General features: G+C 46.2%; 1 protein-coding gene across 2 annotated transcripts; it reads left to right on the top strand.

Annotated features, from left to right (window-relative positions):
* The first annotated feature begins 117 nt into the window (after positions 1-117).
* On the top strand, positions 118-27,916 carry dnai4 (dynein axonemal intermediate chain 4). 2 transcript variants are annotated; one of them, XM_035761998.2, is made up of 17 exons: positions 118-310; positions 603-771; positions 1,970-2,151; positions 2,380-2,492; positions 2,738-2,894; positions 3,065-3,204; positions 3,492-3,668; positions 3,816-4,001; positions 4,466-4,635; positions 4,735-4,821; positions 6,505-6,656; positions 7,874-8,031; positions 23,008-23,132; positions 23,215-23,313; positions 24,473-24,699; positions 24,928-25,081; positions 26,060-27,916. In XM_035761998.2, the coding sequence occupies exons 1-17, from the start codon at positions 261-263 to the stop codon at positions 26,108-26,110; spliced, it is 2,397 nt and encodes a 798-aa protein (XP_035617891.1). In that variant the 5' UTR covers positions 118-260; the 3' UTR covers positions 26,111-27,916. The 2 variants fall into 2 exon arrangements, with proteins under 2 accessions (XP_035617891.1, XP_035617892.1); XM_035761999.2 differs by having other exon boundaries at positions 140-310; positions 583-771.
* Positions 27,917-27,924: the final 8 nt, after the last annotated feature.

Below are 27,924 nucleotides of genomic sequence, written 5' to 3' on the forward strand. Positions count from 1 at the left end.
GTCCAAAAAAGCAGACAACAGAGTCCCAAAAACGTGGATATATACACTAACTGGGCTCGTTCGTAAATTTTCCTGACCAATCATAATCTTATTCGTTTTATGGGAGGAGTATGTTGCTATAGTAATATGAAACAATAAACTGTGAAGCGTGAAGTTAGTTAGCAAGCTTTCTTGCTGCCTCGAATATATAAGGAAGTCAAAAACCGATTAGTAAACACCACTATTGCCTTTGTACTAACGAAGACATAAGACCACCAAAAATGTCCACCACCAGAGCAAAACCGAAGAAACCCACTCTGAAAGTTACACCGTAAGTTGCTAACTAGCTAGTTACCCTAAACGCTAACTATTAAGCTAACATACTAATGGCAATGGCAGGTGATGCTTGCTAGCTACTGTATGTAGACTGTTATCAGCACTTTTACTCCTAGGCTATGCTCTCCAATGCATTTAACACCCTGTCATTTCACCATATCCTTTGCCCTATGAAATCACGTTACTGTGTAATAAATCAGTGTGATCTCATTTCTTTATTCATGTTTTACAATTTAAGCTAGTAGATGGGGTCTAACTTGATGTTAGATGCTTTTACTGTCTTTCAGATCTTCCCGGGTAATGAATGTCTCAACATCAGGCGTACTCCGGGTCAACCACAGCTCAACATATGCTCGGAGTATCAATGCCTCAGTGAGCCGGAAAAGTTTCAGTTTGGCTGCTGACAGTAAAATCTTGGATAAAAGCTCTGTTCAAACACCAAAACACACAGTTCAGGTACAGCCCTTTATTGACACGTCTTCTTTGATACATTGCAGGCTAGCTTCCTCCTGTACTCCCTGTTCACCCATGACTGCGTTGCTGTGCATGTCTCCAACTCAATTGTCAAGTTTGCTGATGACACAACAGTGGTAGGCCTGATTACCAACAATGATGAGACCGCCTACCTCGCCCTCAATTTCAATAAAACTAAGGAGCTGATCGTGGGGCCGCAGTGGAGGTCAGAAGTTCCTCAGCGTGCACATCACTGACAACCTGACATGGTCCCTTTACACAGACGGCGTGGTGAAGTAGGTGCAACAGTGCCTCAGGAGGCTGAAGAAATTTGGCTTGGCCCCTAAAACCCTCACTAACTTCTATAGATGCACCATTGACAGCATTTGGTCAGGCTGTATCACCGCCTGGTATGGCAATTGCACCGTCCAGTATGGCAATTGCACCGTCCACAACCACAGGGCTCTCCAGAGGTTGGTGCGGTCAGCCCAATGCATCACCAGGGGCACACTGCCTGCCCTCAAGGACATTTATTTGAATTTTTATAACCTTTATTTAACGAAGCAAGTCAGTTAAGAACAAATTCTTATTTACAATCATGGCTACCTCAGCCAAACCCTAACCCAGACGACGCTGGGCCAATTGTGCCCCGCCCAATGGGACTCCGAATCACGGCCGTTTGTGATATAGGCTGGAATCGAACCAGGGTCAGTAGTGACACCTCTGGCACTGAGATGCAGTGCCTTAGACCACTGTGCCACTCAGGAGCCCCACATCTACAGAACCCGGTGTCACAGGAAGGCCAAGAAGATCATCAAGGACCTCAGCCTCCCGAGCCACGGCCTGTTCACCCCGCTACCATCTAGAAGCCGGAGACAGTATATGTGCATCATCAAATCAAATCAAATTTTATTGGTCACATACACATGGTTATCCGATGTTAATGCGACTGTAGCGAAATTCTTGTGCTTCTAGTTCCGACAGTGCAGCAATATCTAGTAATCAAGTAATAACAAGAAATCTAACAATTCCCCAACAACTTTTTTTATTGCTAGGTATTACTGCACTGTTGGAGCTAGTCTAAACACAAGCGTTTCACTGCACCTACAAATCTGTGTACGCGACCAATACATTTTGATTTGATTTGACATTGCAATAACAATTACTGTGCGTCAGTTAAAAAGTTACATCCCTCCCACAGGTCTTTGATGAAAATGGCAAGGACGTCACCCCACAGCCTCTCTACCAGCCGGACCCTGCAGCAGTGATGTCGAAACACAGTAAGATCTTTGCCAGTGACACCTCTGGTGGCACCATGTCAGACTTCTACTCTACGACATACCAGACAACAACCAACGCTAGCTTCGCTGGGCCCTTTACCAGGTAACACACTCTCAGAATATTCACTTTTCAAAAGCAACATTATTTAGAATACAATGTGCATAACTTTATGGTCATTGAACTATGTACTGCTTTGAGTACCCTAATCTCACACTCTAGTTCTCTTGTAAACATTTTGAAGTAATATGACTGGTCGCTCTGGATAAGAGTGACTTAAATGTAAATGTAAATGTAAATTATGACAGAGTAGTGCTGCCTGTCGTATGTCAGGTCAGTGTTTGGAAGCAGCACAGTGTCCAGAGGGAGCCAGTCCACGATGGAGTCGATGAATGAAGAGATTGAGGACCCATCCTCCAAAAGGGACATCTCCATCAGTCTCTCAGGTTGACAATCATTTCACTCTCCTTTCATTTACTGATGATGTTACAGGAATATGCTGCTGCCATGGCAGCTATATCACTATGATGACAAAACATTCATTGTGTATTCTGACAGCAGTTGTATTGCAACTTGATTGCAAGTATATGTAATCTGAGAATACCGGGATGCAAAGTTACCCCAAAATGTACCATTTTTATAACCTGGATGCTTTTATTTATGTTGTTGATGTATATTTCTGTCCTGTCAGATGTCCAGGTGAGGAGGGAAGAGGTGAAAGAGTTGATAAAGGAGGAGATGTTGGACGATGTGGTGGATCGGTACCTCATCGAGTCAGAGACCCTCTGGCTACTGCACATGCCAGCCGTCTCTGTGTCTGTGGACTCTGAGGAAGCTGAATCTGTCAAGTAAGCGATCACATTTTCCAGATTCAGAATGAAATAGGTCATATGTAGATCCAAATGATGTAGATTCCAGGCTCAAGCCTCAGTACCTCATAATGCAGTTCCTTGCTAGCTATGTAGTTTATATATATTTGAATGCAACTTGTGTTCTGTCAATCATCCTCTGTCGGAAGAGAGAGAAACAATCTGTACATGGAGCTGTGTAAGAACAGAATGGGGAATGATAAGTACGTGGAGCGTTCCATGCAGACGTTCAACGGAGCGCCCAAGACCAAGGAGGTCCAGAGTGAGGCCATCACCATGGTGGATGCAGGTTAGGATGCACTTCATCCTTGCTATGAGATATGAGAGCACTCTTGTCTGTTGTTCTTATCTCACCTCTCACACAATGGCTATCACCTAAGCACAGCTTCTTCAGTCAGTCTTTTGTTTGTTTAGCACCCCCCCACTGTGCACTGATGTCAATTCTACTTCAATTCCATGTTGGTTCAACGTAATTTCATTGAAATTACATGGAAACAACATTGATTCAACCAGTGGGCCTTTGGCCTCTATGCCTGTTGTTACAAATAGCAATGGTCTCCTTTGCCCTCTTTATAGCCACCACAGCCACCACCTGGGATATGTATGACTCATTCCGCAGCGCAGGGCTGGGGGAGGCTGCCTTGTCTCCAGACACAGACAAGGCCAGCGTCCCTGAGATTGTCTCCAATCACAGACTGGACCCCACCAGAGCCCCCGAGAGAACCATGTCTGTCATCAGCACCACTAGCATAGGTACAGTAACACTGTCATTAATAGAATATAACCATATTAGAGGACAAAGGTTATGGTTATGATCCTGCAGCAGTTGTAGAATTTCTTATTTATTTACAGTTTATTTCATGACGATGTGTGATATTAACGGGCGTCTTTCTTTTCCAGCGAGTGCCTCTAGCTCGCGGATCGAGATGGAGCCTTTCGTGGTTCCGTCTGAAGATGAACCGGACCCGGAACTGATTCTGCAATCAGAGAAGTTCCAGCAGGATCTGTTCGTGATGGAAAGGATCATTCTGGAGAACATCTACCAGCCAAAGCTGGCTGCATACAGACAGCTCCCCACATTGGAAGGTATGGTTGTTACTGATGCATGCGTCTCTACCCACTGGGCACAGACGTCAGTTCAACGTCTATTTTTTTATTTACATTTGGTTGAGTTGTCAACTAATGTGAATTCAACGTGAAATCAATACCATGGCATTTGAATTTAGGTTAAGTTGAGGACTTTATGCAAATCCAATCAGTTTTCCACTTTGATTCAACGTCATTACATATATATATATATATTTATTATATGGACACAATGTTGATTCAACCAGTTTTAGCCCAGTGGGTAGTGCTTTTTTTGGTGACGTTTGCAGGCAAACAGTACACTGTAATCTATGTCCCCATGTGGTTTATTAGCTGCAACGTTTAAACCCATAGGTCTTCATCAGGTTCGGATCATATGTTTATCAACTTGAATTGATATTTAGTAATGTTACATATTGAATGCCTTATTACTTATAAACAACCATGTTTGTTGGATGTGCCAGATCCTGACAGCGTGCCCAAGGTTGTGCCCACGGTGGTGAGCAGGAGAGAGGAGAGTTCCCTGGATGAGGAGAGCACTCTGACCCCTGCCCTGGAGCGCCTCTGGTCCTTCAGCTGTGAGCTGACTTCAGGACACAACGTCAGCAGTATGGCCTGGAACAAGAGGAACCCAGTATGATTCTATCTTTATTCACTTATTTATTTGTCTTTTGATGTGTGTAATATTTTTTCAACAATAAACTCTCTCTCTCCATGTTATTTCCTTCTCCAGGACCTTCTTGCAGTGGGGTATGGACAGTTTGACTTCAAAGACCAGAAATCAGGCCTGATCTGCTGCTGGTCTCTGAAGAACCCCACGGTAACTGACACTTCTCGCCTTTCTGTTTTGTTCTTAATTTCAGTTCATACCATTAGTTTCGGAAATTGTGCTGTACATGTAGCCTGGTCCCAGATCTACAGTGGGGCAAAAAAGTATTTAGTCAGCCACCAATTGTGCAAGTTCTCCTACTTAAAAAGATGAGGGAGAGGCCTGTAATTTTCACCATAGGTACACTTCAACTATGACAGACAAAACGAGAAAAAAAAATCCAGAAAATCACATTGGAGGATTTTTTATGAATTTATTTGCAAATTATGGTGGAAAATAAGTATTTGGTCACCGACAAACAAGCAAGATTTCTGGCTCTCACAGACCTTCTTTAAGAGGCTCCTCTGTCCTCCACTCGTTACCTTTATTAATGGCACCTGTTTGAACTTGTTATCAGTATAAAAGACACCTGTCCACAACCTCAAACAGTCACACTCCAAACTCCACTATGGCCAAGACCAAAGAGCTGTCAAAGGACACCAGAAACAAAATTGTAGACCTGCACCAGGCTGGGAAGACTGAATCTGCAATAGGTAAGCAGCTTGGTTTGAAGAAATCAACTGTGGGAGCAATTATTAGGAAATGGAAGACATACAAGACCACCGATAATCTCCCTTGATCTGGGGCTCCACGCAAAATCCCAGAACCACACGGGGGGACCTAGTGAATGACCTGCAGAGAGCTGGGACCAAAGTAACAAAGCCTACCATCAGTAACACACTATGCCGCCAGGGACTCAAATCCAGCCAGTACATGTCCAGGCCCATCTGAAGTTTGCTAGAGAGCTTTTGGATGATCCAGAAGAAGATTGGGAGAATGTCATATGGTCAGATGAAACTAAAATATAACTTTTTGGTAAAAACTCAACTCGTCGTGTTTGGAGGACAAAGAATGCTGAGTTGCATCCAAAGAACACCATACCTACTGTGAAGCATGGGGGTGGAAACATCATGCTTTGGGGCTGTTTTTCTGCAAAGCGACCAGGACGACTGATCCGTGTAAAGGAAAGAATGAATGGGGCCATGTATCGTGAGATTTTGATCAGCAAGGGCATTGAAGATGAAACGTGGCTGGGTCTTTCAGCATGACAATGATCCCAAACACACCGCCCGGGCAACGAAGGAGTGGCTTCGTAAGAAGCATTTCAAGGTCCTGGAGTGGCCTAGCCAGTCTCCAGATCTCAACCCCATAGAAAATCTTTGGAGGGAGTTGAAAGTCCGTGTTGCCCAGCAACAGCCCCAAAACATCACTGCTCTAGAGGAGATCTACATGGAGGAATGAGCCAAAATACCAGCAACAGTGTGTGAAAACCTTGTGAAGACTTACAGAAAAAGTTTGACCTCTGCCATTGCCAACAAAGGGTATATAACAAAGTATTAAGATAAACTTTTGTTATTGACCAAATACTTATTTTCCACCATAATTTGCAAATAAATTCATTAAAATTCCTACAATGTGATTTTCTGGATTTTTTTTCTCATTTTGTCTGGCACAATTGGTGGCTGACTAAATACTTTTTTTGTATGTGTGCTGTATACTCCTATGGACTTTATCATGTCAAACATTTGGCAAGGCAGCACAAACAGATCTGAAACCAGGCTACTGTACCAGTGCCAGGTTAGAGAATAGTTCTCTAGTGACTAAGCTAGTGAGTTTTGTATCTTGTATCTACAGTGGCCTGAGAGGGTCTTTACCTGTGAGAGTGGAGTGACTACTTTGGACTTTTCGGCAAGCAATGCCAGCCAGCTAGCAGTGGGGATGCATGATGGCAGCATAGCCACCTATAATGTCGAGAGCAGAGAGAAGACACCCGTCATTGACAGCAGGTGGGTCTGTGTCTCCTCAGGGAGAAAGAGAGAGAGAGACAACCTTATCTACATGTGTCTTATTTCTCATAGACACCAGGTGGCACTGTATCCTGGCAGACAAACAGGCTATGTGACAGGGTTCCCCACCATGTTTTCTGAGCAAAATAAAATAAATGTTATAGTTTTTGTTCTTGGAGATAAAATACTGTAATATTACCAGGAAATTAGCTTGCACATGATTTGAATTGAGGAAATCTGCTCACAGGTATTTATATGCATAAATACAGAGGGATATGTGATCGTATCCCAATGTTATCATGATTTTGTCAAATACCATATCTGTTTGGGATTCTTGCGGTCAATTTGCAGTGTACAAATGATTTATAACTATGTTCTGACTCCCCGACCATCTTCTCAAGGAAAAATCGACCCATGGCTCCATGTAATTGGGGACCACTATATGGTTTACAAAGCATAGCCCACAGTCACAAACATTTCTGCTTTACCCATAGGCTTTACCTTTATATAAGTGGAGTAGGTCTATGTTCTGTTTATAATTTAAAATAATAGCAATTGTAATGTATACACTTTTTTGATAATCACAAAAGATTGAGGTGATGAACAATATTGGAAACATTAATGATGGAAACAAGGATAAGTCTTATTTAAAAACATTTTATTTCTTATTTCAAAACTTTTTCATGTTTATTTGGAAATGCACGTATTGCACAGTCGATCATGTCGAGGACAATGTTTAAAGAATAAAACACCAGGAAACCTACACTGAAAGGGAGATGGTTACCGTGATGCAGAGGAAACAACGGAAGACCAGCCAGCCAACAAAAACACATAACAAGCCTTTAACAAGCTGTTCCATCGTTCCTCAGATACTAGCGCAATATATTTGTGTGAATTCAATAGAGTGACGCATTTACACCAAATATCTACTGTTTTTACAGTATCTCCTGTACATTTCTCCCCGTTACTCAACATCTGTCTGTTGTTGTTATGACTGACTAGCTGGGCTGTGATGTCACAGACTGTCTACTATTTGTAATCTCCGTTGGACACTGGAATATCTACTGATCTCACACAGACATGTAACAAAGCTGGTAGAAATGACATCTGTGAGAGCTACAGGAAAGCTGCGAAGTGACTACATCTAGGAAAACTAGGAGAACCTCAACGTGTGTGTGTCTGTGTCTGTGTCTGTGTGTGTGTGTGTGTGTGTGTAGTGACTGTGCCCACAAGCACACAAGCCCTGTGTGGCAAGTAAGGTGGATCGACCATGAGAGGGGTGCCTCAGGGGAGGACAAGGGAGAGACACTCATCTCTGTGTCTGCAGACGGCAGGATCAGCAAGTGGTTCCTGCGGAAAGGCCTCGACTGCATAGGTCCAGTTGTACCTCAATCTCTGAAAGTTTTAAACCATTTTCACAAAAAAGTGCTTTTTTTAATTTATTTTTTTCGTGACTTAAAAACGGTGACCCCGGTCATGCCGAATTGGCGACATTCTGGAAAGGACCTAAAATACTTCATATTTTTGTTGACATTTTTTCAGACAAATCTTGCAGACATTTCCCCCCATAACCTTCCAGTCAGCTGACAACTCTTGCAGACATTTCCCCCCATAACCTTCCAGTCAGCTGACAACTCTTACAGACATTTCCCCCATAACCTTCCAGTCAGCTGACAACTCTTACAGACATTTCCCCCCCATAACCTTCCAGTCAGCTGACAACTCTTACAGACATTTCCCCCCATAACCTTCCAGTCAGCTGACAACTCTTACAGACATTTCCCCCCATAACCTTCCAGTCAGCTGACAACTCTTACAGACATTTCCCCCATAACCTTCCAGTCAGCTGACAACTCTTGCAGACATCCCCCCATAACCTTCCAGTCAGCTGACAACTCTTGCAGACATTTCCCCCATAACCTTCCAGTCAGCTGACAACTCTTACAGACATTTCCCCCCATAACCTTCCAGTCAGCTGACAACTCTTACAGACATTTCCCCCCATAACCTTCCAGTCAGCTGACAACTCTTACAGACATTTCCCCCCATAACCTTCCAGTCAGCTGACAACTCTTGCAGACATCCCCCCCATAACCTTCCAGTCAGCTGACAACTCTTGCAGACATTTCCCCCATAACCTTCCAGTCAGCTGACAACTCTTGCAGACATTTCCCCCCATAACCTTCCAGTCAGCTGACAACTCTTGCATACATTTCCCCCCATAACCTTCCAGTCAGCTGACAACTCTTGCAGACATTTCCCTCCATAACCTTCCAGTCAGCTGACAACTCTTGCAGACATTTCCCCCCATAACCTTCCAGTCAGCTGACAACTCTTGCATACATTTCCCCCCATAACCTTCCAGTCAGCTGACAACTCTTGCAGACATTTCCCTCCATAACCTTCCAGTCAGCTGACAACTCTTGCAGACACCCCCCATAACCTTCCAGTCAGCTGACAACTCTTGCAGACATTTCCCCCCATAACCTTCCAGTCAGCTGACAACTCTTGCAGACATTTCCCCCCCATAACCTTCCAGTCAGTAGACAACTCTTGCAGACATTTCCCCCCATAACCTTCCAGTCAGCTGACAACTCTTGCAGACATTTCCCCCCATAACCTTCCAGTCAGTAGACAACTCTTACAGACATTTCCCCCATAACCTTCCAGTCAGCTGACAACTCTTACAGACATTTCCCCCCATAACCTTCCAGTCAGCTGACAACTCTTACAGACATTTCCCCCCATAACCTTCCAGTCAGCTGACAACTCTTACAGACATTTCCCCCCATAACCTTCCAGTCAGCTGACAACTCTTGCAGACATCCCCCCCATAACCTTCCAGTCAGCTGACAACTCTTGCAGACATTTCCCCCCATAACCTTCCAGTCAGCTGACAACTCTTACAGACATTTCCCCCCATAACCTTCCAGTCAGCTGACAACTCTTACAGACATTTCCCCCCATAACCTTCCAGTCAGCTGACAACTCTTACAGACATTTCCCCCCATAACCTTCCAGTCAGCTGACAACTCTTGCAGACATCCCCCCCATAACCTTCCAGTCAGCTGACAACTCTTGCAGACATTTCCCCCCATAACCTTCCAGTCAGCTGACAACTCTTGCAGACATTTCCCCCCATAACCTTCCAGTCAGCTGACAACTCTTGCATACATTTCCCCCCATAACCTTCCAGTCAGCTGACAACTCTTGCAGACATTTCCCTCCATAACCTTCCAGTCAGCTGACAACTCTTGCAGACATTTCCCCCCATAACCTTCCAGTCAGCTGACAACTCTTGCATACATTTCCCCCCATAACCTTCCAGTCAGCTGACAACTCTTGCAGACATTTCCCTCCATAACCTTCCAGTCAGCTGACAACTCTTGCAGACACCCCCCCCATAACCTTCCAGTCAGCTGACAACTCTTGCAGACATTTCCCCCCATAACCTTCCAGTCAGCTGACAACTCTTGCAGACATTTCCCCCCCATAACCTTCCAGTCAGTAGACAACTCTTGCAGACATTTCCCCCCATAACCTTCCAGTCAGCTGACAACTCTTGCAGACATTTCCCCCCATAACCTTCCAGTCAGCTGACAACTCTTGCAGACATTTCCCCCCATAACCTTCCAGTCAGTAGACAACTCTTGCAGACATTTCCCCCCCATAACCTTCCAGTCAGCTGACAACTCTTGCAGACATTTCCCCCCATAACCTTCCAGTCATCTGACAACTCTTGCAGACATTTCCCCCCATAACCTTCCATTCAGTAGAGAACTCTTGCAGACATTTCCCCCCCATAACCTTCCAGTCAGTAGACAACTCTTGCAGACATTTCCCCCATAACCTTCCAGTCAGCTGACAACTCTTACAGACATTTCCTCCATAACCTTCCAGTCAGCTGACAACTCTTGCAGACATTTCCCCCATAACCTTCCAGTCAGCTAACAACTCTTGCATACATTTCCCCCATAACCTTCCAGTCAGCTGACAACTCTTGCAGACATTTCCCTCCATAACCTTCCAGTCAGCTGACAACTCTTGCAGACACCCCCCCATAACCTTCCAGTCAGCTGACAACTCTTGCAGACATTTCCCCCCATAACCTTCCAGTCAGCTGACAACTCTTGCAGACATTTCCCTCCATAACCTTCCAGTCAGCTGACAACTCTTGCAGACATCACCCCATAACCTTCCAGTCAGCTGACAACTCTTGCAGACATTTCCCCCCATAAACCTTCCAGTCAGCTGACAACTCTTGCAGACATTTCCCCCCATAACCTTCCAGTCAGTAGACAACTCTTGCAGACATTTCCCCCCATAACATTCTAGACAGCAGACAACTCTTGCAGACATTTCCCTCCATAACCTTCCAGTCAGTAGACAACTCTTGCAGACATCCCCCCCAGAACCTTCCAGTCAGCTGACAACTCTTGCAGACATTTCCTCCCATAACCTTCCAGTCAGCTGACAACTCTTACAGACATTTCCCCCCATAACCTTCCAGTCAGTAGACAACTCTTGCAGACATCCCCCCCAGAACCTTCCAGTCAGCTGACAACTCTTGCAGACATTTCCTCCCATAACCTTCCAGTCAGCTGACAACTCTTGCAGACATTTCCCTCCATAACCTTCCAGTCAGCTGACAACTCTTGCAGACATTTCCTCCCATAACCTTCCAGTCAGCTGACAACTCTTGCAGACATTTCCCTCCATAACCTTCCAGTCAGCTGACAACTCTTGCAGACATTTCCTCCCATAACCTTCCAGTCAGCTGACAAGTCTTGCAGACATTTCCCTCCATAACCTTCCAGTCAGCTGACAACTCTTGCAGACATTTCCCCCCCATAACCTTCCAGTCAGCTGACAACTCTTGCAGACATTTCCCCCCCATAACCTTCCAGTCAGCTGACAACTCTTACAGACATTTCCCCCATAACCTTCCAGTCATCTGACAAATCTTGCAGACATTTCCCCCCATAACCTTCCAGTCAGCTGACAACTCTTGCAGACATTTCCCCCATAACCTTCCAGTCAGCTGACAACTCTTGCAGACATTTCCCCCATAACCTTCCAGTCAGCTGACAACTCTTACAGACATTTCCCCCATAACCTTCCAGTCAGCTGACAACTCTTACAGACATTTCCCCCATAACCTTCCAGTCAGCTGACAACTCTTACAGACATTTCCCCATAACCTTCCAGTCAGCTGACAACTCTTACAGACATTTCCCCCATAACCTTCCAGTCAGCTGACAACTCTTGCAGACATCCCCCATAACCTTCCAGTCAGCTGACAACTCTTGCAGACATTTCCCCCATAACCTTCCAGTCAGCTGACAACTCTTACAGACATTTCCCCCATAACCTTCCAGTCAGCTGACAACTCTTGCAGACATTTCCCCCATAACCTTCCAGTCAGCTGACAACTCTTACAGACATTTCCCCCATAACCTTCCAGTCAGCTGACAACTCTTGCAGACATCCCCCCATAACCTTCCAGTCAGCTGACAACTCTTGCAGACATTTCCCCCATAACCTTCCAGTCAGCTGACAACTCTTGCAGACATTTCCCCCATAACCTTCCAGTCAGCTGACAACTCTTGCATACATTTCCCCCATAACCTTCCAGTCAGCTGACAACTCTTGCAGACATTTCCTCCATAACCTTCCAGTCAGCTGACAACTCTTGCAGACATTTCCCCCATAACCTTCCAGTCAGCTGACAACTCTTGCATACATTTCCCCCATAACCTTCCAGTCAGCTGACAACTCTTGCAGACATTTCCCTCCATAACCTTCCAGTCAGCTGACAACTCTTGCAGACACCCCCATAACCTTCCAGTCAGCTGACAACTCTTGCAGACATTTCCCCCATAACCTTCCAGTCAGCTGACAACTCTTGCAGACATTTCCCCCATAACCTTCCAGTCAGTAGACAACTCTTGCAGACATTTCCCCCATAACCTTCCAGTCAGCTGACAACTCTTGCAGACATTTCCCCCATAACCTTCCAGTCAGTAGACAACTCTTACAGACATTTCCCCCATAACCTTCCAGTCAGCTGACAACTCTTACAGACATTTCCCCCATAACCTTCCAGTCAGCTGACAACTCTTACAGACATTTCCCCCATAACCTTCCAGTCAGCTGACAACTCTTACAGACATTTCCCCCATAACCTTCCAGTCAGCTGACAACTCTTGCAGACATCCCCCATAACCTTCCAGTCAGCTGACAACTCTTGCAGACATTTCCCCCATAACCTTCCAGTCAGCTGACAACTCTTACAGACATTTCCCCCATAACCTTCCAGTCAGCTGACAACTCTTACAGACATTTCCCCCATAACCTTCCAGTCAGCTGACAACTCTTACAGACATTTCCCCCATAACCTTCCAGTCAGCTGACAACTCTTGCAGACATCCCCCCATAACCTTCCAGTCAGCTGACAACTCTTGCAGACATTTCCCCCATAACCTTCCAGTCAGCTGACAACTCTTGCAGACATTTCCCCCATAACCTTCCAGTCAGCTGACAACTCTTGCATACATTTCCCCCATAACCTTCCAGTCAGCTGACAACTCTTGCAGACATTTCCCTCCATAACCTTCCAGTCAGCTGACAACTCTTGCAGACATTTCCCCCATAACCTTCCAGTCAGCTGACAACTCTTGCATACATTTCCCCCATAACCTTCCAGTCAGCTGACAACTCTTGCAGACATTTCCCTCCATAACCTTCCAGTCAGCTGACAACTCTTGCAGACACTTCCCCATAACCTTCCAGTCAGCTGACAACTCTTGCAGACATTTCCCCCATAACCTTCCAGTCAGCTGACAACTCTTGCAGACATTTCCCCCATAACCTTCCAGTCAGTAGACAACTCTTGCAGACATTTCCCCCCATAACCTTCCAGTCAGCTGACAACTCTTGCAGACATTTCCCCCATAACCTTCCAGTCAGCTGACAACTCTTGCAGACATTTCCCTCCATAACCTTCCAGTCAGTAGACAACTCTTGCAGACATTTCCCCCCATAACCTTCCAGTCAGCTGACAACTCTTGCAGACATTTCCCCCATAACCTTCCAGTCATCTGACAACTCTTGCAGACATTTCCCCCCATAACCTTCCAGTCAGTAGAGAACTCTTGCAGACATTTCCCCCCCATAACCTTCCAGTCAGTAGACAACTCTTGCAGACATTTCCCCCCCATAACCTTCCAGTCAGCTGACAACTCTTACAGACATTTCCCTCCATAACCTTCCAGTCAGCTGACAACTCTTGCAGACATTTCCCCCCATAACCTTCCAGTCAGCTAACAACTCTTGCATACATTTCCCCCCATAACCTTCCAGTCAGCTGACAACTCTTGCAGACATTTCCCTCCATAACCTTCCAGTCAGCTGACAACTCTTGCAGACACCCCCCCATAACCTTCCAGTCAGCTGACAACTCTTGCAGACATTTCCCCCATAACCTTCCAGTCAGCTGACAACTCTTGCAGACATTTCCTCCATAACCTTCCAGTCAGCTGACAACTCTTGCAGACATCACCCCATAACCTTCCAGTCAGCTGACAACTCTTGCAGACATTTCCCCCATAAACCTTCCAGTCAGCTGACAACTCTTGCAGACATTTCCCCCATAACCTTCCAGTCAGTAGACAACTCTTGCAGACATTTCCCCATAACATTCTAGACAGCAGACAACTCTTGCAGACATTTCCCTCCATAACCTTCCAGTCAGTAGACAACTCTTGCAGACATCCCCCAGAACCTTCCAGTCAGCTGACAACTCTTGCAGACATTTCCTCCCATAACCTTCCAGTCAGCTGACAACTCTTGCAGACATTTCCCCCAGTCAGTAGACAACTCTTGCAGACATCCCCCAGAACCTTCCAGTCAGACAACTCTTGCAGACATTTCCTCCCATAACCTTCCAGTCAGCTGACAACTCTTGCCTTCCAGTCAGCTGACAACTCTTGCAGACATTTCCTCCCATAACCTTCCAGTCAGCTGACAACTCTTGCAGACATTTCCCTCCATAACCTTCCAGTCAGCTGACAACTCTTGCAGACATTTCCTCCCATAACCTTCCAGTCAGCTGACAAGTCTTGCAGACATTTCCCTCCATAACCTTCCAGTCAGCTGACAACTCTTGCAGACATTTCCCCCATAACCTTCCAGTCAGCTGACAACTCTTGCAGACATTTCCCCCCATAACCTTCCAGTCAGCTGACAACTCTTGCAGACATTTCCCCCATAACCTTCCAGTCAGCTGACAACTCTTGCAGACATTTCCCCCCATAACCTTCCAGTCAGCTGACAACTCTTGCATACATTTCCCCCATAACCTTCCAGTCAGCTGACAACTCTTGCAGACATTTCCCCCCATAACCTTCCAGTCAGCTGACAACTCTTGCAGACACCCCCCATAACCTTCCAGTCAGCTGACAACTCTTGCAGACATTTCCCCCATAACCTTCCAGTCAGCTGTCAACTCTTGCAGACATTTCCCTCCATAACCTTCCAGTCAGCTGACAACTCTTGCAGACATCACCCCATAACCTTCCAGTCAGCTGACAACTCTTGCAGACATTTCCCCCCATAAACCTTCCAGTCAGCTGACAACTCTTGCAGACATTTCCCCCCATAACCTTCCAGTCAGTAGACAACTCTTGCAGACATTTCCCCCCATAACATTCTAGACAGCAGACAACTCTTGCAGACATTTCCCTCCATAACCTTCCAGTCAGCTGACAACTCTTGCAGACATCCCCCCAGAACCTTCCAGTCAGCTGACAACTCTTGCAGACATTTCCTCCCATAACCTTCCAGTCAGCTGACAACTCTTACAGACATTTCCCCCCATAACCTTCCAGTCAGTAGACAACTCTTGCAGACATCCCCCAGAACCTTCCAGTCAGCTGACAACTCTTGCAGACATTTCCTCCCATAACCTTCCAGTCAGCTGACAACTCTTGCAGACATTTCCCTCCATAACCTTCCAGTCAGCTGACAACTCTTGCAGACATTTCCTCCCATAACCTTCCAGTCAGCTGACAACTCTTGCAGACATTTCCCTCCATAACCTTCCAGTCAGCTGACAACTCTTGCAGACATTTCCTCCCATAACCTTCCAGTCAGCTGACAAGTCTTGCAGACATTTCCCTCCATAACCTTCCAGTCAGCTGACAACTCTTGCAGACATTTCCCCCCATAACCTTCCAGTCAGCTGACAACTCTTGCATACATTTCCCCCCATAACCTTCCAGTCAGCTGACAACTCTTGCAGACATTTCCCTCCATAACCTTCCAGTCAGCTGACAACTCTTGCAGACATTTCCCCCCATAACCTTCCAGTCAGCTGACAACTCTTGCATACATTTCCCCCCATAACCTTCCAGTCAGCTGACAACTCTTGCAGACATTTCCCTCCATAACCTTCCAGTCAGCTGACAACTCTTGCAGACACCCCCCCATAACCTTCCAGTCAGCTGACAACTCTTGCAGACATTTCCCCCATAACCTTCCAGTCAGCTGACAACTCTTGCAGACATTTCCCCCATAACCTTCCAGTCAGTGACAACTCTTGCAGACATTTCCCCCATAACCTTCCAGTCAGCTGACAACTCTTGCAGACATTTCCCCCATAACCTTCCAGTCAGCTGACAACTCTTGCAGACATTTCCCCCATAACCTTCCAGACAGCTGACAACTCTTGCAGACATTTCCCCCCATAACCTTCCAGTCAGCTGACAACTCTTGCAGACATTTCCCCCCATAACCTTCCAGTCAGCTGACAACTCTTGCAGACATTTCCCCCCCATAACCTTCCAGTCAGCTGACAACTCTTGCAGACATTTCCCCCCCATAACCTTCCAGTCAGCTGACAACTCTTGCAGATATTTCCCCCCCATAACCTTCCAGTCAGCTGACAACTCTTGCAGACATTTCCCTCCATAACCTTCCAGTCAGTAGACAACTCTTGCAGACATTTCCCCCCATAACCTTCCAGACAGCTGACAACTCTTGCAGACATTTCCCCCCCATAACCTTCCAGTCAGCTGACAACTCTTGCAGACATTTCCCCCCATAACCTTCCAGTCAGCTGACAACTCTTGCAGACATTTCCCTCCATAACCTTCCAGTCAGCTGACAACTCTTGCAGACATTTCCCCCCATAACCTTCCAGTCAGCTGACAACTCTTGCAGACATTTCCCCCCATAACCTTCCAGTCAGCTGACAACTCTTGCAGACATTTCCCCCCATAACCTTCCAGTCAGCTGACAACTCTTGCAGACATTTCCCCCATAACCTTCCAGTCAGCTGACAACTCTTGCAGACATTTCCCTCCATAACCTTCCAGTCAGCTGACAACTCTTGCAGGCATTTCCCCCCATAACCTTCCAGTCAGCTGACAACTCTTGCAGACATTTCCCCCCATAACCTTCCAGTCAGCTGACAACTCTTGCAGACATTTCCCTCCATAACCTTCCAGTCAGCTGACAACTCTTGCAGACATTTCCCCCATAACCTTCCAGTCAGCTGACAACTCTTGCAGACATTTCCCTCCATAACCTTCCAGTCAGCTGACAACTCTTGCAGACATTTCCGCCCATAACCTTCCAGTCAGCTGACAACTCTTGCAGACATTTCCCCCCATAACCTTCCAGTCAGCTGACAACTCTTGCAGAGATTTCCCCCCATAACATTCTAGACAGCAGACAACACTTGCATACATTTCCCCCCATAAACTTCTAGTCAGTAGACAACTCTTGCAGACATCCCCCCCATAACCTTCCAGTCAGCTGACAACTCTTGCAGACATCCCCCCCCCCAGAACCTTCGAGTCAGCTGACAACTCTTGCAGACATTTCCCCCATAACCTTCCAGTCAGCTGACAACTCTTGCAGACATCCCCCCCATAACCTTCTAGTCAACTGACAACTCTTGCAGACATCCCCCCCCAGAACCTTCCAGTCAGTGACAACTCTTGCAGACATCCCCCATAACCTTCCAGTCAGCTGAAAACTCTTGCAGACATTTCCCTCCATAACCTTCCAGTCAGTAGACAACTCTTGCAGACATTTCCCCCCATAACCTTCCAGACAGCTGACAACTCTTGCAGACATTTCCCCCCCATAACCTTCCAGTCAGCTGACAACTCTTGCAGACATTTCCCCCCCATAACCTTCCAGTCAGCTGACAACTCTTGCAGACATTTCCCTCCATAACCTTCCAGTCAGCTGACAACTCTTGCAGACATTTCCCCCATAACCTTCCAGTCAGCTGACAACTCTTGCAGACATTTTCCTCCATAACCTTCCAGTCAGCTGACAACTCTTGCAGACATTTCCGCCCATAACCTTCCAGTCAGCTGACAACTCTTGCAGACATTTCCCTCCATAACCTTCCAGTCAGCTGACAACTCTTGCAGACATTTCCCCCCATAACCTTCCAGTCAGCTGACAACTCTTGCAGACATTTCCCTCCATAACCTTCCAGTCAGCTGGCAACTCTTGCAGACATTTCCCAGCTGACAACTCTTGCAGACATTTCCCCCATAACCTTCCAGTCAGCTGACAACTCTTGCAGACATCCCCCCCATAACCTTCTAGTCAGCTGACAACTCTTGCAGACATCCCCCCCCCAGAACCTTCCAGTCAGTAGACAACTCTAGCAGACATCCCCCCCCATAACCTTCCAGTCAGCTGAAAACTCTTGCAGACATTTCCCTCCATAACCTTCCAGACAGCTGACAACTCTTGCAGACATTTCCCCCCATAACCTTCCAGACAGCTGACAACTCTTGCAGACATTTCCCCCATAACCTTCCAGTCAGCTGACAACTCTTGCAGACATTTCCCCCCATAACCTTCCAGTCAGCTGACAACTCTTGCAGACATTTCCCTCCATAACCTTCCAGTCAGCTGACAACTCTTGCAGACATTTCCCCCCATAACCTTCCAGTCAGCTGACAACTCTTGCAGACATTTCCCCCCATAACCTTCCAGTCAGCTGACAACTCTTGCAGACATTTCCCTCCATAACCTTCCAGTCAGCTGACAACTCTTGCAGACATTTCCCCCCATAACCTTCCAGTCAGCTGACAACTCTTGCAGACATTTCCCTCCATAACCTTCCAGTCAGCTGACAACTCTTGCAGACATTTCCGCCCATAACCTTCCAGTCAGCTGACAACTCTTGCAGACATTTCCCTCCATAACCTTCCAGTCAGCTGACAACTCTTGCAGACATTTCCGCCCATAACCTTCCAGTCAGCTGACAACTCTTGCAGACATTTCCCTCCATAACCTTCCAGTCAGCTGACAACTCTTGCAGACATTTCCCCCATAACCTTCCAGTCAGCTGACAACTCTTGCAGACATTTCCCTCCATAACCTTCCAGTCAGCTGACAACTCTTGCAGACATTTCCGCCCATAACCTTCCAGTCAGCTGACAACTCTTGCAGACATTTCCCTCCATAACCTTCCAGTCAGCTGACAACTCTTGCAGACATTTCCCCCCATAACCTTCCAGTCAGCTGACAACTCTTGCAGACATTTCCCTCCATAACCTTCCAGTCAGCTGACAACTCTTGCAGACATTTCCCTCCATAACCTTCCAGTCAGCTGACAACTCTTGCAGACATTTCCCCCCATAACCTTCCAGTCAGCTGACAACTCTTGCAGACATTTCCCTCCATAACCTTCCAGTCAGCTGACAACTCTTGCAGACATTTCCGCCCATAACCTTCCAGTCAGCTGACAACTCTTGCAGACATTTCCCCCCATAACCTTCCAGTCAGCTGACAACTCTTGCAGACATTTCCCCCCATAACATTCTAGACAGCAGACAACACTTGCATACATTTCCCCCCATAAACTTCTAGTCAGTAGACAACTCTTGCAGACATCCCCCCCATAACCTTCCAGTCAGCTGACAACTCTTGCAGACATCCCCCCCCAGAACCTTCGAGTCAGCTGACAACTCTTGCAGACATTTCCCCCATAACCTTCCAGTCAGCTGACAACTCTTGCAGATATCCCCCCCATAACCTTCTAGTCAGCTGACAACTCTTGCAGACATCCCCCCCAGAACCTTCCAGTCAGTAGACAACTCTAGCAGACATCCCCCCCATAACCTTCCAGTCAGTAGACAACTCTAGCAGACATCCCCCCCATAACCTTCCAGTCAGTAGACAACTCTAGCAGACATCCCCCCCATAACCTTCCAGTCAGTAGACAACTCTAGCAGACATCCCCCCCATAACCTTCCAGTCAGTAGACAACTCTAGCAGACATCCCCCCCATAACCTTCCAGTCAGTAGACAACTCTAGCAGACATCCCCCCCATAACCTTCCAGTCAGTAGACAACTCTAGCAGACATCCCCCCCATAACCTTCCAGTCAGTAGACAACTCTAGCAGACATCCCCCCAGAACCTTCCAGTCAGTAGACAACTGAGCAGACATCCCCCATAACCTTCCAGTCAGTAGACAACTCTAGCAGACATCCCCCCCATAACCTTCCAGTCAGTAGACAACTCTTGCAGACATCCCCCCCAGAACCTTCCAGTCAGTAGACAACTCTTGCAGACATCCCCCCAGAACCTTCCAGTCAGTAGACAACTCTAGCAGACATCCCCCAGAACCTTCCAGTCAGTAGACAACTCTAGCAGACATCCCCCCATAACCTTCCAGTCAGTAGACAACTCTAGCAGACATCCCCCATAACCTTCCAGTCAGTAGACAACTCTTGCAGACATCCCCCCAGAACCTTCCATCAGTAGACAACTCTAGCAGACATCCCCCATAACCTTCCAGTCAGCTGAAAACTCTTGCAGACATCCCCCATAACCTTCCAGTCAGTAGACAACTCTTGCAGACATCCCCCAGAACCTTCCAGTCAGTAGACAACTCTAGCAGACATCCCCCATAACCTTCCAGTCAAAAACTCTAGCAGACATCCCCCCATAACCTTCAGTCAGTAGACAACTCTTGCAGACATCCCCCAGAACCTTCCAGTCAGTAGACAACTCTAGCAGACATCCCCCCATAACCTTCCAGTCAGTAGACAACTCTTGCAGACATCCCCCCAGAACCTTCCAGTCAGTAGACAACTCTAGCAGACATCCCCCATAACCTTCCAGTCAGTAGACAACTCTTGCAGACATCCCCCAGAACCTTCCAGTCAGTAGACAACTCTAGCAGACATCCCCCCATAACCCCCCAGTCAGCTGAAAACTCTTGCAGACATCCCCCCATAACTTCCAGTCAGTAGACAACTCTTGCAGACATCCCCCCCAGAACCTTCCAGTCAGTAGACAACTCTAGCAGACATCCCCCCCATAACCTTCCAGTCAGCTGAAAACTCTAGCAGACATCCCCCATAACCTTCCAGTCAGTAGACAACTCTTGCAGACATCCCCCAGAACCTTCCAGTCAGTAGACAACTCTAGCAGACATCCCCCCCATAACCTTCCAGTCAGTAGACAACTCTTGCAGACATCCCCCCCCATAACCTTCCAGTCAGTAGACAACTCTTGCAGACATCCCCCCATAACCTTCCAGTCAGTAGACAACTCTTGCAGACATCCCCCCATAACCTTCCAGTCAGCTGACAACTCCCCCCCCCATAACCTTCCAGTCAGTAGACAACTCTTGCAGACATCCCCCCCATAACCTTCCAGTCAGCTGACAACTCTTGCAGACATCCCCCCCCCATAACCTTCCAGTCAGTAGACAACTCTTGCAGACATTTCCCCCATAACCTTCCAGTCAGCTGAAAACTCTTGCAGACATCCCCCCATAACCTTCCAGTCAGTAGACAACTCTTGCAGACATTTCCATTTTCCAACAATTGTTTACAGACAGATTGTTTCACTTATTATTCACTGCATCACAGTTCCAGTGGGTCAGAAGTTTACATACACTAAGTTGACTGTGCCTTTAAACAACTTGGAAAATTCCAGAAAATTATGTCATGGCTTTAGAAGCTTCTGATAGGCTAATTGACATCATTTGAGTCAATTGGAGTTGGACATGTGGATGTATTTCAAGGCCTACATTCAAGCTCAGTGCCTCTTTGCTTGACATCATGTGAAAATCAAAACAAATCAGCCAAGACCTCAGAAAAAAAATTCTAGTCCGGTTCATCCTTGGGATTCATTTGCAAACGCCTGAAAGTACCACGTTCATCTGTACAAACAATAGTAGGCAAGTATAAACACCATGGGACCAGGCAGCCGTCAATACCACTCAGGAAAGAGATGCGTTCTGTCTCCTAGAGATGAACGTACTTTGGTGATTAAAAGTGCAAATCAATCCCAGAACAACAGCAAAGGACATTGTGAAGATGCTGGAGGAACAGGTACAAAAGTAACAGTAAAATGAGTCTTATATCGACATAACCTGAAAGGCTGCTCAGTAAGGAAGAAGCCACTGCTCCAAAACCGCCACAAAAAAGCCAGACTACGGTTTGCAACTGCACATGGGGACAAAGATTGTACTTTTTGGAGAAATGTCCTCTGGTCTGATGAAACACAAATATAACTGTTTGGCCATAATGACCATTGTTGTGTTTGGAGGAAAAAGGGGGAGGCTTGCAAGCCAAAGAACACCATCCCAACCGTGAAGCACGTCGGTGGCAGCATCATGTTGTGGGGGTGCCTAGCTGCAGGAGGGACTGGTGCACTTCACAAAATCGATGTCATAACGAGGAAGGAAAATTATGTGGATATATTGAAGCAACATCTCAAGACATCAGTCAGGAAGTTAAAGCTTAGTCGCAAATGAGTCTTCCAAATGGACAATGACCCCAAGCATACTTCCAAAGTTGTGGCAAAATGGCTTAAGGACAACAAAGTCAAGGTATTGGAGTGGCCATCACAAAGCCCTGACCTGAATCCTATAGAAAATGTGTCGGCAGAACTGAAAAAGGATCCAACATACCTGACTCAGTTACACCAGCTCTGTCAGGAGGAATGGGCCAAAATTCACCCAACTTATTGTGGGAAGCTTGTGGAAGGCTACCCGAAACGTTTGACCCAAGTTAAACAATTAAAAGTCAATGCTACCAAATACTAATTGAGTGTACGTAAACTTCTGACCCACTGGGAAAGTGATGAAAGAAATTAAAGCTGAAAGAAATATCTCTCTACTATTATTCTGACATTTCACATTCTTAAAATAAAGTGGTGATCCTAACTGACCTAAGACAGGGAATTTTCACTATGATTAAATGTTAGGAATTGTGAAAAACTGAGTTTAAATGTATTTGGCTACGGTATATGTAAACTTCTGACTTCAACTGTATGTGCTCTAACCCATACCTCCACAGATCTGATGAAGCTGAAGAGGACGAGGAATGAGAAAGCCAAGAAGCAGGTTGGAGACAAAGAGAAGAAGAGCGAGGCACTCATATCACGGCAGGCACCGGGGCTCTGTTTTGACTTCCATCCCACGGTGAGCGACCAGAGTGTTCTTAAGTTTCCATAAAGGATAGTTCCACATGCGTTGTTTTAGTTACTTATTCCTGTGTTTTTAGGACTCCAACATCTACCTTGCTGGTACAGAGGAGGGCCACATCCACAAGTGTTCCTGTTCCTATAACGAACAGTTCCTGGAGACTTACATAGCACACAAAGTATGAACAGATCCTTCAGGCCGTACAGATGCTCTCTGCTGGACTGAATAATACAATGCCATTCATTCATTCCCTAACCCTAGCTTCATGTCTGCATCCCTGTTCAACCCTAACACTAGCCTCTACCACCACCCTAACCCTAACCCTAGCTTCATGTCTGCATCCCTGTTCAACCCTAACACTAGCCTCTACCACCACCCTAACCCTAACCCTAGCTTCATGTCTGCATCCCTGTTCAACCCTAACACTAGCCTCTACCACCACCCTAACCCTAACCCTAGCTTCATGTCTGCATCCCTGTTCAACCCTAACACTAGCCTCTACCACCACCCTAACCCTAACCCTAGCTTCATGTCTGCATCCCTGTTCAACCCTAACACTAGCCTCTACCACCACCCTAACCTTAACCCTAGCTTCATGTCTGCATCCCTGTTCAACCCTAACACTAGCCTCTACCACCACCCTAACCCTAACCCTAGCTTCATGTCTGCATCCCTGTTCAACCCTAACACTAGCCTCTACCACCACCCTAACCCTAACCCTAGCTTCATGTCTGCATCCCTGTTCAACCCTAACACTAGCCTCTACCACCACCACCCTAACCCTAGCTTCATGTCTGCATCCCTGTTCAACCCTAACACTAGCCTCTACCACCACCCTAACCCTAGCTTCATGTCTGCATCCCTGTTCAACCCTAACACTAGCCTCTACCACCACCCTAACCCTAACCCTAGCTTCATGTCTGCATCCCTGTTCAACCCTAACACTAGCCTCTACCACCACCCTAACCCTAACCCTAGCTTCATGTCTGCATCCCTGTTCAACCCTAACACTAGCCTCTACCACCACCCTAACCCTAGCTTCATGTCCACATCCAGGTTCAACCCTAACACTAGCCTCTACCACCACCCTAACCCTAACCCTAGCTTCATGTCTGCATCCCTGTTCAACCCTAACACTAGCCTCTACCACCACCCTAACCCTAACCCTAGCTTCATGTCCACATCCAGGTTCAACCCTAACCCTAGCCTCAATTCTGACCCTAACCCTAGCGTCATGTTCAACCCTAACCCTAACCATAGCTTCATGTCCACATCCAGGTTCAACTCTAGCCTCAATTCTGACCCTAACCCTAGCTCTAACCTCTCTTTGCTCTCAGGGCCCTCTGTACCGGATCACATGGTCTCCGTTCTGCTCAGATGTCTTCCTGAGCTGCTCCTCTGATTGGACGATCCAGCTGTGGCGGCAGGATCTGTTCACTCCCGTGCTGGGCTTCACCTCGACCCAGAGTGCCGTCTATGATGTCATGTGGTCCCCCAAGTGGGCCACCGTGTTTGGGGCCGTCAACGAGGGACGCGTGGAGATCTGGGACCTGGGAGCCAGCATGTGAGTAGTCTCTCTTTGTCTGTCTCTTACCTTTTCTATTACTCTCTCTCTCTTAATAAATTGATTTCACTGTCTCTTTCTCTCCCTTTCTATATATTGTAGTTTCTTCTCTTAATGCATTTACAGAAATATGAAGCTACAATAATAAAGCTAAACTCTTTACTCTGAGTTTGGCCTGTGAATAAACAATAGACAGCATTTCCACCATGCTCTTGTCCCTCTCCCAAGCCTGGACCCCACCATAGTGAGCCTGGCCAGTCCCGGGGTGAAGCTGACCTCCCTGCTGTTTGCTACTGAGACAGACTGTATCCTAGTGGGGGACAGTGACGGGCAGGTCAGCGTCTACCAGCTCAAGAACCTCACCGTAGGAGAGGGAACACAGGTGAGGCAGGGGTTTCCAACAGGTTGATCTCATGCTACCAGTAGTGCGCAGCCCACCTATGAGTAGCTCGCCAAGCAATTATGAAAGTACATGCATTTTTTTAGTTTCTTCCTTGCAAACTGTCGAAACCATAAAGCTCACAGCTACTATCCAATCAAAGCCACACTAACATTATCCCACCCCTGGTTAGCCACTTGGTTTAAAAAGCCAAACGTAACACATCTGCCAATTAATTTCCAGCGATATTGCCCTTGTCTGTTTGCCTGCGACTCAAAGTGAATTCTTCGGCTGCTCTATCGTTCGCTACATGCTTCAGTCTGAGACTGCCATCGTTGAAGTCTTTATGGTGACATCAAAACTAGGTGTTGTTCAAAACAAAGCCATCAATGATTGGATCATCTCTAACCAATCAGAGTATCAAAGCCAATGACGAATTTTCAACACCCCTAATTTTACCAGGTATATTTACAGAAAACGCGTCTGTTGCATACCAAGGAGCCGGGGATGAGTCGCAGTGTAGAAGAGAATGTGACCGTTTCAAAGCTTAATAAAAAGAGTGGTTTGCAAAGTGTTTTGTTTTCTAAAACAAGCTCTCGTGCTAGAAAGGTTTGGAGACCCCTGGATTAGAGTGTGGTAGCTTTCTGGTTTGAATATAAGCCAACTGCCTTGCATAGAAAGGGTCTGTTGAATACACCTTCTGATCAGAATGCTTAATCGCTGTTCTTACAGTGACTCGTCTTTTTGCGGTATGCACTGTTCTGTTAGACATACTGTATGTCACATCATAACCACTCAGTGCTTTGCCTTACATACAAACTGTTCTCTGTGTAAATTCAGTTTGATTATTACAGACCATTTAAAGACAATTTCAGCCCAGATTAAGGCATAATTTCCTCAGTCTGTGGGTGGCTGGTTAACTGTTTTTATCTCCCTGAGCAAACAGACAGAGGGTAAAATATCTCATCTCTGTCCCCTTAGGTGGCTGCGTTAGAGGACATCATCGGCTCCACCCTGGCCAGTCAGCTGTGAGCGGGACAGACCCAGCCGTGGGTGGGGGGAACACACTGGGACTATGTATCCCCTAAAGCCTGCCTCATCCACTATGTCATCTGCTGTCTGTCACCATAATGTTTGGTCCCCAGGGACTGCATCTTTGTCTGTTTTTATATTGAGACAAATAACATTTTTCATTACCATAAATGTCTTGTCTCTGCTTGTCACTCACTGTCACTCAAAGTTTAGATCAGTCTGATGTGTCGTTGTCTTGTTTTTATGTTCATCTGGCCCATTGCCCAGTTTCCCCAATTCCAGTCTCGAATAATAGCTGAAATATCTGGAGGTTCTCCCTGATTCTATGTAGCTGCTGATCTTGTTGACCCAGTCATAAAGAAATGTGTCTTTGAGCTTGTTTTGATGAAGAGCAATGGAGGATCTCTGACACACAAACAAAACGCATTCCAAGGATACTTTTTGCAGAAAGCTGAAATGCTATGCATCTCTTTTTCATCTTCCCAAACCTGCATCTTTGGCTGTCCTGCCCACATCGCCACAGCAACGTCCCTGTTTTGTATGATAGTCATTGTGTGTGTGTACTGTATGGAGAGCACTGTGTTTTTGAGCATGCTGTTACTCTGCAGTGCTGTGTGTGTGTGTGTGTGTATATATGAGTTCATGTGTATTAAGAGTGTAGCCTGTCTAAAGAGCTTCTGTGGCATCGAGATCCAGACACACGCACACCCCACTCAGCCTCCCATAACTCTGCTAATGGCTGTCATTATGTAGTCAAGGGCTTTGCCTGACATTTGAAGTAGGTGTTAACCGTCCTTGCTATGTGGGTAAAAAGGCTAAAACGGACTGGAGTCTACTGCTTCAGGAGCAAATGGGCAGAAAAACGTAAAAACCAGGTAAAGTGGACATCTGACAGGAGTCACATGACAGTAGTATACAGATCATATATACCATTGACTGCTATCTCTGAGTCTATCTGTTCTCTAGATCTCTACCCTTGTATCCCATTTAGGGGTCTTCATCAAATCAGAATACCGGTACTTTTATTCTATTTCATCGTTATTTAAATTACACAGGAAGTCCCTTTGAGGTGAGAAGACCTGTTTCCCAAGGGAGACCTGGAAAAAGTGACTCAGGCAGGTTGTCTCCAAACTTTGTCCTGAAGAACCACCGGGTCTCTAGGGGTTTGCCCGGTAGGTCAGGATGTAATCAATTAACAAAGCACCTCATTGATTAGCCTGATTGAGTAATTGGTGGATTCTTCTGAGAGTGAGAGGAACTAGAATTAGCCTAATTAGATCTTGTGAAAGTGTGTAGCCATATCCTTTCATCAAAACAATATAATGAGCGTGTTTTCTGTCAGAAAATGAGGAAACTACCCATGAGGAAACATGCCAACATAGCCACCGTGCTTTTACACCTGCATTGTTTGCTGTTTGGGGTTTTAGGCTGGGTTTCTGTACAGCACTTTGAGATATCAGCTGATGTACGAAGGGCTATATAAATAAATTTGATTTGATTTGATTTGATGTCATTTCACATTAGAAAGAACACTAAAATGAGAATGATGCATAGTTACTTTACAAATTACCTTGACTAATCCGTACCACCCCACGTTGACTCAGTACTAGTACCCCCTGTATAAAGCCTCTTAATTGTTATTTTATTGTTGAACTTTTTATTTAAATGTTTACTTTATTTTATTTAGTAAATATTTTCCTCTATTTTCTTAAAAGTGCATTGTTGGTTAAGGGCTTGTAAGTAAGTATTTCACTGTGCTTCTGTTGTATTCGGCGCATGTGACAAATAAAACTGGATTTGATGGCACTGATGTG

This window comes from Oncorhynchus keta, chromosome 1 (assembly GCF_023373465.1).
Source record: "Oncorhynchus keta strain PuntledgeMale-10-30-2019 chromosome 1, Oket_V2, whole genome shotgun sequence".
Lineage (NCBI taxonomy): Eukaryota > Metazoa > Chordata > Actinopteri > Salmoniformes > Salmonidae > Oncorhynchus > Oncorhynchus keta.

Bases quoted from the DNA above. Each gene is read 5' to 3' on its own strand.
- dnai4 (XM_035761998.2), top strand. From the start codon at position 261: ATGTCCACCACCAGAGCAAAACCGAAGAAACCCACTCTGAAAGTTACA. The intron at 2,493-2,737 runs GTTGACAATCAT...CTGTCCTGTCAG, and splicing joins CATCTCCATCAGTCTCTCAG to ATGTCCAGGTGAGGAGGGAA. The intron at 23,133-23,214 runs GTGAGCGACCAG...CTGTGTTTTTAG, and splicing joins GTTTTGACTTCCATCCCACG to GACTCCAACATCTACCTTGC.